At 43.5% G+C, this 12,666-nt stretch overlaps 1 protein-coding gene across 1 annotated transcript in view; it reads right to left on the bottom strand.

Moving 5' to 3' along the window:
• UXS1 (UDP-glucuronate decarboxylase 1) overlaps positions 1-10,937 on the bottom strand; it is a 100,555-nt gene extending 89,618 nt beyond the window's left edge. The window contains exon 1 of the mRNA XM_081265176.1: positions 10,741-10,937. Within this exon, the coding sequence (XP_081121302.1) occupies positions 10,741-10,834 (94 nt within the window). The 5' untranslated portion in view covers positions 10,835-10,937. The remainder of the gene's footprint in view (positions 1-10,740) is intronic.
• Positions 10,938-12,666: the final 1,729 nt, after the last annotated feature.

The following is a 12,666-nucleotide window of genomic DNA, read 5'->3' as shown; positions in this document are numbered from 1 at the left end:
GGGCTCCACACTTTGACCTGATCACCTCGCAATGCCCCATCTTCCTAATCCATCACCTTGAGGATGAGGATTTGAACATATGAGTTTGGATGGGAACAAAAACCTTCAGACCACAGCACTGACCTATACAGCAGCATCCTATGCCAGAGCTAAAAGCCACCAGCATATCTCAAACAGATAAATGTACAGAGGAAAGCATAGTACTCAAGTTAAATGGGACACCCCCAAATGCACAATCCATTATATTTTGTCCTGCCCTAATCCCTAGGGTATGTATGTCCATCAGACTTTCCTTTCTCACACATGAATTCTCACTGAATATCTATTCACCTCACTCAATCAAGTACTGAGTCAGACTTCACATTGTACTTTATAGGCCCCAAGGATTCCTGTTCTTTGCATCCTGCTGCCTGCCCTTGACTCCCCTTCACTGTCAACCCCATTGTCCAATCCCTATTGAGCCACAAAATGCCCACTCAATGCCAGCTGCCTCAAGAGTATCCCCTTCCTTCAAAGTTCAGGATCTCCTTTCTGTCACAGTATTTGGCAATTTACTTTGACCAGTTCTTAAGAACTACATGGGGAAATAGGAAAATTGTTGAAAATGAAGATTCCCAGGTCCTAAGTCCTGCTTCTACCACAGAACACTCCTTTTACCAAATGTGTGGGCTTTTCCCACACCCACAATCTGATTCAATTCTGATATCAACCATATGGAGTGCAGGCTCAAGCTAAGGGCTCCATCCCATAGGACAGCCCCCACTATGGCCAACTACTAGTCCCAGGCTTCATGCACTTCTGACCAACCAGATACAAATCAGGAATTCTCATCATTCTTGGGTTCAAAAATTTGCTAGAATAATTCACAGGATTTAAGAAAACACTTTATTTATAATTATTAGGTTTTTAAAATAAAGACTACAACTCTGGAGAAAACTCAATGGATGCCATGCCTAGGATGACGGGAGAGAAGCCTAGGATGAGGCTGGAGGAAGGGTGCAGAGCTTTCAGGCCCTCTCTGGGCATGACATCTTCCAGCAGGTTCATCCAAACCAGAAGTTCCTCAAAACTTACTGTTCAGGTTTTAAGAGCTCAGTCTTCAGCACTACACACCCTTCCCTGGAGTTTGGTATTGAAGCTGATGTTCCAACCTTCTGATAATGTAATCACTGTAATGACCAACCCCATCCTGGGGCTGTCTAGAGCCTCAGGCTAAGGCACCTCATTTGCTTTAACTCAGGTGTGATCAAAATGGGCACCTTTCATGAATACAGAAGACAACAAGACCAAACTTTTTTTTTTCTAATATTTGACCACACCAGGTTTAAGAAAATCATTGCAATTGACATCACAATGGACACTTCACATCCCCAGTGTAAAGAGTTCTTAAAAATTAAGACCAAAGACTCAAAAAAAAAAAAAAAAAAGGACAAAAATATGAGCAGTTCAGAAAAAAAGATCTACTAATAACCCTTAAATATTTAAAAAGATGATTAAGTTCATTCACAGTAAGCAAAACACAAATCAAAACACAAGGGATACTATTTTTCACACAGGTGAAAATGTAAAATTTGTCACTACATTTTGTTGGGGAGGGAGGAAAAAGAGGATCTTAAACATGGTTGATGGGAGCCTGAGCAGAAGTCTCTACTGTAACAGTATTTATCATAGCAAAATGTTTGGAAATACTTGAATGTCCTTTCTTAGAAGACGTGTCCAGTAAAATTCAGTCCACACTCACAGGATTTTGATCCAGGTGAGAAAAGAAGGAAGGCGATGTCTACAACTTCATACTCAGTTCTTTCCAGGACATAATGAGCAGGAAAAAAAAGAGATGCAAAATTGTCTATACAGCACTTTATTTTCTTCTGGATAAAAGATGCACAGATACAGACGCATGCCTACATTTGCAAAGTAAAATATGGGTTGTTTAAAACAAAGAAAAAAAGCAGGGAGGCAAGAGACTGCAGTGAGAGACATCTGAGTATTAACTTTTGAACCAACGGTTTACATATTTTAAACAATGAGAAACAACAAAGCAAACCCTAAAACTGAACGCAAACAAAAAACTAAAATGAACCTAACTTGTATCAGGCATAGAAAGAACATTTCAGTTAACTTTTGGACACAATATCTAACTGCATCTCCTTAAAGCAATGTAGCCTAAGGACAAAAAGAATGACAAAGAAATCCTAAATTTTCTCAAATTTGTTATTGACAGTGACATTGATGAAGTGATTCTGAAACTACAAGTGCTCCTCAACTTCTAGTGGTGTTACATCATGATAGACGATCATAAAGCGAAGATGCATTTGATCCAACTTATTTCTGGCACATGCTAATCAGTCACATTGCATGCTGCAGGAGTCTATGAGGCTGACTGGGAGCCGAGCTCTCTGCCACTGCCCAACCTCACAAAAAAAGGATGGAACTGCATATCATTAGCCTAGGAGAGATCCAAAATCAAAATTCCAAGCCTGGTTTCTACTGGAATTTGTAAAGATCTCATAGAGGGAGGATGAGGAGGCCATGTGAACAACACAGGGACAGGGACTGAAGTGATGTAGGCACAATGGAAGGATCACCTGGAGCCATAAAGAGCCTTACAGGGAGTACATGCAGTCCTGCCAGCTTTGACTGGACTCTGACCTCTAGAACTGTGAGAACAAATTTCTCTTGTTCTAAAGCCCCCAGGTTTGGGATAAACCATGGCAGCCACAAGAAACTAATATAGAAAGTGAGAGAAAAGGGAGGGAAAGAAAGTTCTTTTCAGAAGAATGACAGTAAACGTCAAAGGATTTGAAAATCACCAGTTGCAATGTCCGATATAGAAAGTGGCCCAGGCAAGGACTGTCAATGGATGTAGAAGGCACTAACTGGAGAAGATACACACATAGTCTGAAGAATCACCATGCAGACTAAGTACTGGGAAAATATACCTTTAAAATGAAGCAATGTAGCTGGGCATGGTGGTGCACACCTGTAATCCCTGCTATTAGGGACAATGAAGCAGAAGGACTTAAGTTCGAGGTCAGCCAGGGCAACCTAGCGAGAGTCTGTGTCAAACTAAAAGAGGGCTAGGCTGGGGATATAGCTCAGTAGTAGTGAGCCCCGGCTTCAATTCCCAGTAAAACACACACACACACACACACACACACACACACACACACACACGGAAGCAACATGAAGGCCACCCCTTCCAGGGCCTCAAATTAAGCACTGTGAACAGTAGTTTTATAAAACAAAACACCACAACATTGCACATCCCATGGTACAATGTTCATTATTATTAAAAATATTTAGCCAAATTTAATCACAAGGAAACAATCAGATAAATATAGAATGCAGGATATTTTTAGGACAACTGAATTGGGTTTGTTTTTGTTTTTTTAAGTAAATGTTCTGGAGGAAAAAAAACAAACCAATATTATAGCTGAAGAAACTTAAGAGACATAGCAACCAAATGAAATGCAATGTGTAAATCTTGACTGGACACTAGACTTGAAATGATAAAAATGAAACAAAAAACACAGAAAGGCTACAAAAGATTTTTATGCTATAAATGGAGGAAATATGGACTATATCTTAGATGATATTATTTATGTTGATTTTTAGGGTGCTATAATGGTAATGAAGAATGCCTTTATTCTTCAGGTTCATATGTTAAAATCTTTAAAGTGTTATGACTCTAACTTTCAATCATTTCAACCAAAAAAGTACACATGAAATACATATATAAAAAGAGTGAGAGAAAAAGCAAATGTAGCAAATGTAAATAACTGGTGAATCTAGGTGGAGGGTGTCTGGGTTTTCACTAAATTCTTTTTCAAAAGAAAGGGCAGAGGGCTGGGGTTGTGGCTCAGTTGTTCGGCACTTGCCTACCAAGTATGAGGCACTGGGTTCGATCCTTAGCACCACAGAAAAATAAATAAATAAAATAAACGTACGTGTACATCTACAACTAAAAAAATAAAAATAAAGTAAAATAAAGAAAGGGCAGAAAATAGGTATGAAATTTTCCAAACTCAAATGTTGAAGGATCAAAACATTTCCAAGTTTCACATGCAACCACCAGGCTGCTATGGAAGAGGTGTGAGGAGGGTTCCAGGAACCTGCATCCAACAAACCCAGGCTGATTCTCACACTCAGGTGAGACTGGACACATCACTGATGTAGTTTGTTTTTAGCTATTTTCTCCCTAGAGTCTGCCGGCATCATGACAATGTCTCACTCACTGCTTATCTTCCACGGCAACCAGCCAGGAAATGTTTCTTGAGAGAATTTGTGAGGGTGGCCTCTGGTCACATGGGTGAGGGATATATATAAAGGACAAAATCATGTAGTAACAAACATCCCAACCACAAAGAAGTCTGCAATCTGTGTTCATAAACACAAAGTTATATGATTTTGGGGTTTTATGTCTTTTCTTTTCAGCAGAATAACAGTGACAGGAAAGAAAGATACCCAACTAAGATGTCATTACAATAAAAACCCCATGATACACCAAAAAGTTCAAGAATTTTACTGGATGTCACAAGTCCAGCTTTCGAGAGCTGAAGGTGAAAAGATAATGGCTCCTTAACTCTACAGAATGTCAGAACTTTCTTTTTCCTTTAATTTTTTTGTTATTGTTTAAGGAATAAATCTGTGAACAGGAAGAAGGAAAGCTAGCCCCCAAATGTTGCTGGAGGGTGGAAAGAACATGGATAAGGGCAAAGGAGAAGACAGGACCCAAGTGAGCAATGGGAACAGCTAATTCACACCCACAAAGGGGCAAGAACTGGTGTAGCCTGGCACATCTGCACGAGATGAGAAGGCAGCTAAGACAAGGAGTATGACTTTCAAATAAATCTAAGAAGTAGGACAAACTTCCAGGTCTAGGTCCTGCCCTGACAGAAGACCAACACTTTCTGGATCCAGGCGCCCCAGTCCAATTGGGATAAGGAGGGTGCTGCACAGGCCTGCAGTCCTCTCGCCACTGAGCTTCAGGATGTGGACAGCCAGGCCGCCCCATCCAGCAGAGGCTGGGCAGAGTCTGGTCATGACACCCCAGGAGGAACTACAGCACTGAGATCGGAAGGCTTCAACAAGAAATGGCGAAGCTCACAGTCATCGGGCGTTCCTCATCATCTCTAGGGGCCTCCCACTATTAAAACATGAAAGACAATCTGAGGATACTCAGGAAGGGAGAAAGAAACCTGGAGGAGAGAAACTATTCAGAAAAAAGTCAGCAAATAAAACTATCATTAGGAGAATACAACTATGAAGCAAGGACTACATTTTTTTTTTTTAAATTCAGAGAACAGAAGAGAATGATTCTAAGTGATAAACAATAGCAAAAAATAAAATAAAAAAAACCTGGAAGAATACAAATAAATACAAAGATGAGGATGATTTAAGAAAGTAGAGCTACACTTTAAGATAATAAAACTTAGAAATAAAAAACTGGTCTAAGCAATTCTATATCAGAATATGGTAGTGCTGTAGTTTGTACATCTGGAGAGTCCCCCAAAAACCCTTGTGCTAAAGGTGTGGTCACTAGCCTATGGCACTACTGGAGTGGTAGAACTCTTAGGAGGTAGAATCTAGTGGAAGTAAGTAACTTTACTGGGACATGCCCTTGCAGCAGATATGGGGACCTCAGTCCCTTCCTGTCTCTTTGCTTTCTGGTCACAATGAGGTGAGCCTTTCCCATCATGCACATGATACACTATACCACTACAGGTCCAAAGCCACAGGGACAAGCAAACCGCAGAATGAAACCAGTGAAACCATGAATCAAAACAAGCTTTTCCTCCTTGAAAGTTGATTTTCTCAGGTATTTTGTCACAGCAACAGAAAGCCAATCAATATAAGTAGTTCCAAAGAAGAAATGGGGGCAGGGAAGAAAATAACCAAATACTTTAAGAATAGTCTCAGTACTGAATATGTGTTTCTCAATTGCAAGGGCTCAAAAATGTCTAGTGTGCTAGATAAGATATACCCAGGCCTACCTTCACATTTCTCAACATTAGGAATACATCAGTCAGGGCAGGCTTTGTTATGCTGCAGCCATCAGCTGCCAGGGAACCCTCAGAGGCTGAAAACAAGATTTATTCTTCTTTAAATTTTGTTTTTTTTAGTTGTAGATGGACACAGTATCTTTATTTATTTAATTTTTTATATGGTGCTGAGGATCAAACCATCGCTTCACTTGTGCTAGGCAAGCACTCTACCCCTGAGCCACAACCCTAGCCCACAAGATTTATTCTTTAGGTTATTTCAGTGGACTGAAGCAAAGGAGAGGCTGTTCTCTTAACTGAGTACCATCACCTGAATGCTGTTATTACCAGACCAGAGGGAAAGAAAACCAAAATCAGCTGCCTGCATCCACAGCACCATGAAGGGCCCAGAGGAGAGGTGAGGCAGGTGTGTTCAGCTTCTGGGCATAGCGACTACACGAGGCCCTGGAGCACGAAGGGTGAGGAAGGCAGTGCTATCAAAAGCAGGGGCCGTAGGCTGGAAATGGGTAGCGAGTCCTGACTACCTGGGGCACACAGAGCCCACAATCTCCAAAAAGAAGGACTGACTCAAAAATCCTCAACAGTATTAGAAGCCAGAAAGTAATGCAACAATACCTTAAAATCCTGAAGGGACTTTTTTTCTGGAATTCTACATTATCAATCCATCAAGTATGATGGCAGAAAAGACACTTATGGATAAAGCTTCAAAACTTACCTCCTTGGCTGGGGTTATGGCTCAGTGGTAGAGCGCTTGCCTAGTATGTGTGAGGCACTGGGTTCGATCTCAGCACCACATAAAAATAAATAAATAAAATAAAGGTATTTTACAACTAAACATCTACAACTAAAAAAAAAAAAAAAAAAAAGAAAAGAAAGAAAAAAATGCCCAAATCTACCTCCTGATGCTAGTGATCAGCTCCTTCTAAAAGGTGTGCCAATGAAGGGTTGTTCTGATGCTTAAAAATTATAAACCCCCCTGGGCAAAGGCGTGGACAACTGGCAAAATATGTGGAGTTGGATCAGTTATAGTATGCAGAAAGCGAAGCATATTGAAAACAAGGCCAAAACAGCCAATTAGCTCTAGAGAGAGTAAAAAGAAATATACACCATGACTCACTGTGAATAGCATTTCACTGTGAATAGTCATACATAAATACTAAAGTTTGATCTCAATCATCTCCCAAAGAACAAAGTCACAGGTATGTTTTATCTATGACTGAAAAATCAGAAAGCCTGATTCAGCAAAACAATGATAAATATGAAAATAATCAAATAATGAGCTAGGTAGACGCGAAGGGCTTATTTCTGGGTAGGCGGAAACAGGAGCAGGGAGGTTGTGAAACCTAAACAAAGCCTGCCAAGGATATATGACTGCAAACCTTGCTAGAGATTCATCTGACTTTTTAAACTACATATATGTGTTTAAAATAAACAAACAAAAATCCCTAAAGATAACTTAAGCTGGATCTACACCTAGCAGCTTCCTAGTAGGTTGGCATACATTTTGATTCAATCCATTCTGTAGTTACTGAAGTCTTCTGATGCATTAACGGCACTGCCTTAGATGCTATACAGGCTGAAATGAAGATAACTCAATCTCTGCCCTCAAGGATTAGGGATTTCATTGAGAAAAGAACATGTGCATGGAAAAGAATTCAAGTGAAATGTAAGTCGGACTATGGTCTCTCTCACACACTCACCCACTAGCTGGTGCAGAAGTTATACGACAGCAAGAAGGGAGACTCTAGGTAACAGTGAGCAACAAAGGCTGGGAGAGAATTAAAAGTAGAAAGATTCACAGAACTTGAGCTTGAGGAACAGAGAGGAAGTTTCTAAAAGGAAGACTCACAGTGAAGGTATGTATAATTAGGAGAATGTACACGCTTTTCTTCTTCTTTTTTTCTTTTTTTAAACAGAGTTGAGATTTTATTCATAATAGGACAGCAATATTATTAACAAGGAGAAACACAGAAATCACAGGAGTTATTGTAACCAGTCTACATCTTTAGAATCCTCAAACACTATCAAGCAGAGAAGCCCTGTAACATTTTTCCTTGGCAAAGCTGCTCTCATTTACCATCATCATTCATTATTAACATTGCCTCCATCCCAGTCTTAAAATCCTGGCTAAAATGACCACCCAATTCGTGAGCTGGACTGAGGCCTCCAGGTCTATCTACTCTGACCCTGATCTGCCTCAGAAACTTCATCACTGGGCTATAATTCCACACTCCAATGACACTACTCTTCTTTGCATTAGTACAATAGTCCCTGCTCTTGGCTGCCACAGGACTCTGCACATAACTGTTTCTTCTGGAACATATACTTTCTATACTTTCTCATGAACACCTACAGATTTGTCATTGTCTGCTCACACCTCAATTCCCCAGGGAACCTAAAACTTCACATAGGAGGCAGCAATCTGTGCTTAAAAAAACAAAACAAGAAAAACCAAACTCTAGGTGATTCTGATGCATAGTCAAAAACCCCTAATGCTATCATTCAGGAGTCCCTTCACAAGCTCTCATGCATTCCTTTCCTTCATTCACATCAGTTTGCAATTTTCCTTCATATAACTTTCCTTTCGATGATTGTCTGATTCATGCCCATTTCTTTCTTGGCAAATGGGGGTTCCCTATTCCATAGCAAGAGAATCACAAAGAAACTATTAAAAATGCAAAATTTTCAGGACACATCCTAGGCCTACTGAATCTGAATCTTTAGATATGAGACAGCAATCTGTGTTTAAAAAAAACCAAAAAAACAAAAAACAAAAACCCAAAACAAGGGCTGGGTTTGTAGTTCAGTGGAAAAGTGCTTTCCTAACACGTGTGAGGCACTGGGTTCAATTCTTAGCACCATATATAAATAAAATAAAGGTTCATTGACAACTAAACTAAAAAATATTTATAAAAAAAAAGAAGCAACACCTTCTAGATGATTCTTCTGTATACTCAGAAAGTATGAGACCATTGCTGTTAAGCTACTGGGTCTAGATTCAGTGTTATCTTGGCAAAGACTAGATGTTTTTGCACTCCCTAGTGTACCCTGGTACCAAGTTCAGCAAGAGACAAGAGTAAAGACTAGGTAAGATTTGCTGAACAAGTGAATGGTGAAAAATTTTCTATGGCTCCATAAATTCCCTGACTTATTAATTCTAAACTCCCAGGTCTAACTTTAAAAGTGAAGCACAAAATATTCCCCTCTGACCTCCAAATCAACATTGAAATCTGCAGTCCAATGGCCCCAGTGTCATTTGAGGGCTCAAACCTTTGCTCTCCATAGTCTGCATTTGTGTGATCATGTATTTCCTAATCTCTCTTGAACTTAATTTTCTCACCCCTATAATGGGAACAATCATAGTACTTACTTCTTTGGGTTGTTAAGATAATTGAGACAATGGTCTTAAGAATTATACCCGTGCATATACAAACTTAGGTATTATTATTGTCATGTTATTGTATTACTAATAATAATTCAATCATAAGTGGTGTCTTTCTCTTGGGTCTCAAATTTCTTTCTCAATACTGACCATGCACACTTCAGGCTAGTTCTTACTTCCTTGCAAAACTACTCACATCTAATACCCATCCCTGAAACTTCTAGCAACCAGGAGCCCTGCTGGAGTTTCCGGACTCCACCTCCTGGAGCAGATGGGCTGTAGCAGACAGGATGGGTCTCACACTTGCCTTCCTATCAGCTGAAGCCATTTTCCGGAGTACCGAGTCACTTGGGAATCAGATCTAAGTAACTCAACCAGTTAGCGAGTATTTTCATTTATGTAACTGTCTGGATGCTGCGATTCAAACGGACCTCACGTTGGGAGCTATTTTTAGTCAAATTTTAGTACTTGGTAAAGTATTAATGGCAGCAAATATTTTCCCACCAAACAGATCTTTAAATAAATAAATAAATAACAGCTTCTGCTTCTCTTAAGAGAAGCAGAGGACCCACCACCTGTCTGCAAATTGGTCCTCCTGTCCTCTCTCCAGGCAGGAGAATGCGAGTGAAGGCAGAAAGCAGAACCTCACAAGCCAAAGCTGTGGGAATGCCCCGCCAGGTCTCTCGTGTGGGGCTCCCTGCTGGGCCAGGCTGAAGTCGCGCGGAGCCCCGGGGGGACACCTGGCAACCCGGTGCCTCTGCGCTGGGACACCTGGGCGCGGTCGCAGGGGCTGGCAGCACTTGGCTCCCCCAGAGTTAAATGCTGAGTAATTTTCCTGTGGAGCAAACAGTCGGAGCGGGGACTCCGCCAATGGCCACAGTATTTTTATCCTACTTTGACCAACACCGCAGCGCGGCCGCGGGCGTCCTGAAGGGTGTCCCCGCGCGGCACTCTCTGGAATCGCCGGCCGGACCCTCACCGGCTCCCAGGGCGACGTGGACAGCAGTGCTGCCACCGAGTCCCGTGCTACCCAGTGCGGGGCCGCGGGGTAGGCGGAGGACGGTGGCATCTCCGCCGCGCGGAGCCCGTGGTCACCGAGACCGGGGCGAAGGCCCTTCCACTCGGCCTCCGGGTCTCCTCGCCTGGGCCGAGGCGTCCCAGGGTCTGCGCCCAAGTGGGCCGGCTGCTAGGCGGCTAAAGTGCAAACGGGTAGAACCAGTCGCTCCCGGGGAAGGGAGGGACACGGGATGCAGAGCCACCCCGGGGCCCCACACCGCCCGCCGCGGGGCCCCACACCGCCCGCCGCGGAGCCGGGGAATGAATGGGGTCCTCAGGGCCGCCGCGCCGGGTACTCACAGGCGACGTAGGCGAGCAAGGCGAGGCCCAGCAGCAGCTTCATCGTCCTGCGGTTGACGGCAGACACGAGGCGCACCAGCGCCTGGCTCACCATCCCCAGGAGCCGCGCGGGTCCTGGACGCTGCCGCGCGGGGGCCGCCTGCTACACAATGCGCGGCGGCGGCCGCCCGGGAAGAACCCGCCCCCTTCGCCCGCGCAGCCCCGCCCCCACGCTCGGTTTCCTGTCCGCGGGCCCCCTGCGCACGCGTCACTCCGACCCCGCCTCCGGCTCCACCCCCGCTGCCCCGCCCCGACGGCTCTTCTTCCCGCAGGCGCAGTGGCCGAGGCTCGCGCCGGGGTTTTCCCAGAAGGTGGCTGAGGGAGGGCGCGGCGCATGCGCATCTTGGCGGGTTTTCTCCCGGCTCCGGGGAGGGCTGGAGCCGAGGTGGGGAAGGCTCGCAGTCAGAAAGGTGTGTCTCCCTGACTGAAGGCTCGACCGCGGGCTCCGAGTTTCCGAGCCCAGCCCCGCGGGTGGCACGCCGTGGGCGCTGGAGGGTTGACATGAAAGGAAACACATATTTATGCCGAATTTGACGTGTCTTTGAAGTTCTTGGAATGCTTCTCCCAGAAAGTGGACTGAAGGGTTCTCTGGCTGTTCTGTGATCAGGGCAGCGGCCAGCGTCCAAACCACAGCACGTTTTCTGTTGTGAGCCACTGGGAGGTCGTTCTTTTAAAAACAATGATTATTAAAAAGTAATGCTGATCACATGGATTTAGGATAAATCAGGGAGAGGGGAAAATAAAACATTTCATCGTGTGCGTTTCATCCCCACCTTTTTGTGGAGTTTACCTGTTCCGTGTAGCTACGGGGTGAATAGCTGTGCTGCAATGATTTCATGAGGACCTGAAGTTATGTCTTGGATAAGCATTTATTGTGATGGGGACCATAAACACGGTGAGTCAAAGGGTCTACTGTAATCAGAAGTTCATGGTCAGATTCACAGAGAGCTGGGTGGTAGAGAAGAAAAGACAGTTGCACAGGCCTGTGTGACACCACGCTCCCAAGGTAATTGGGAGCTGCTAATCTTTGACCATAGGAAGAAGTTTCTGCCAGGAGACTGCTACAGCTCTGACCTCCTGCCACCTCCGGACCATTTTGCTGTACTCAGTCATTGAATAACCTCCTTTGACTTTATTAGGAAACTCCAACAAAAATAAATAGCCCAACTAGCAATAAATCAAAGCAGCAATGTGGCCCATCATTCAAACTACAGAGCACAAATCCTGTCCTTCTGGGATTCTGATGCAACATTCCCCCATTGGATCCCTCCCCATGAACTGTTGAGAATCATGGGATTGAGGAAAGAAGCTGAGCAAATTCCCATCAGGGCAGAACCACCCTGCTATTATCCATGCTGCCTCCTTGCCAGAAGCCCAGTTCCCTGTGTCTGAGGTGTCCAAAGAGGCTGCCAGGTGAAACAACACTTGGCATGGGAGCCAGAGGCCTGGGTCCCACAGTGATCAGGTCCCAGAGCAGACCTTTTTGGAACAAATTAGTTTTTGTCTGTGAATCTTCCTTTCCTCATCACTGGACATTTGGGGTTTGTTAAATCTATGGTTTTTGAAAAGAGGAGTATCTAGAATAGGTGGTGTCCTGATCACCTCCCATTCTATGATCTGGTGGTTTTTATATTACAACTGAGGAGCAGAGATGGGAGAAAAGACTTTATTGACACCTGTCCTGCCAGAAAAATTAGACTGAAGATTCCAGCAAATTTTAAGCATATAGTTTGTAAGTGGGGTTTAATTTATAGGTATGTATTAGTTCAGGTAGACCAGAAATTGAAATACATTTTATTTCTGCACAAAACTCTTTAAATCCAACCTTCCTAGTTGAGTGTTTTTCATGCTGTCAGACACTATTACCAACTTCTGCCTTCTTGGATG

Source organism: Spermophilus citellus (genome assembly GCF_964194105.1).
Source record: "Spermophilus citellus genome assembly, chromosome: 13".
Lineage (NCBI taxonomy): Eukaryota > Metazoa > Chordata > Mammalia > Rodentia > Sciuridae > Spermophilus > Spermophilus citellus.
This window is presented reverse-complemented; position numbering and strand designations above follow the sequence as displayed.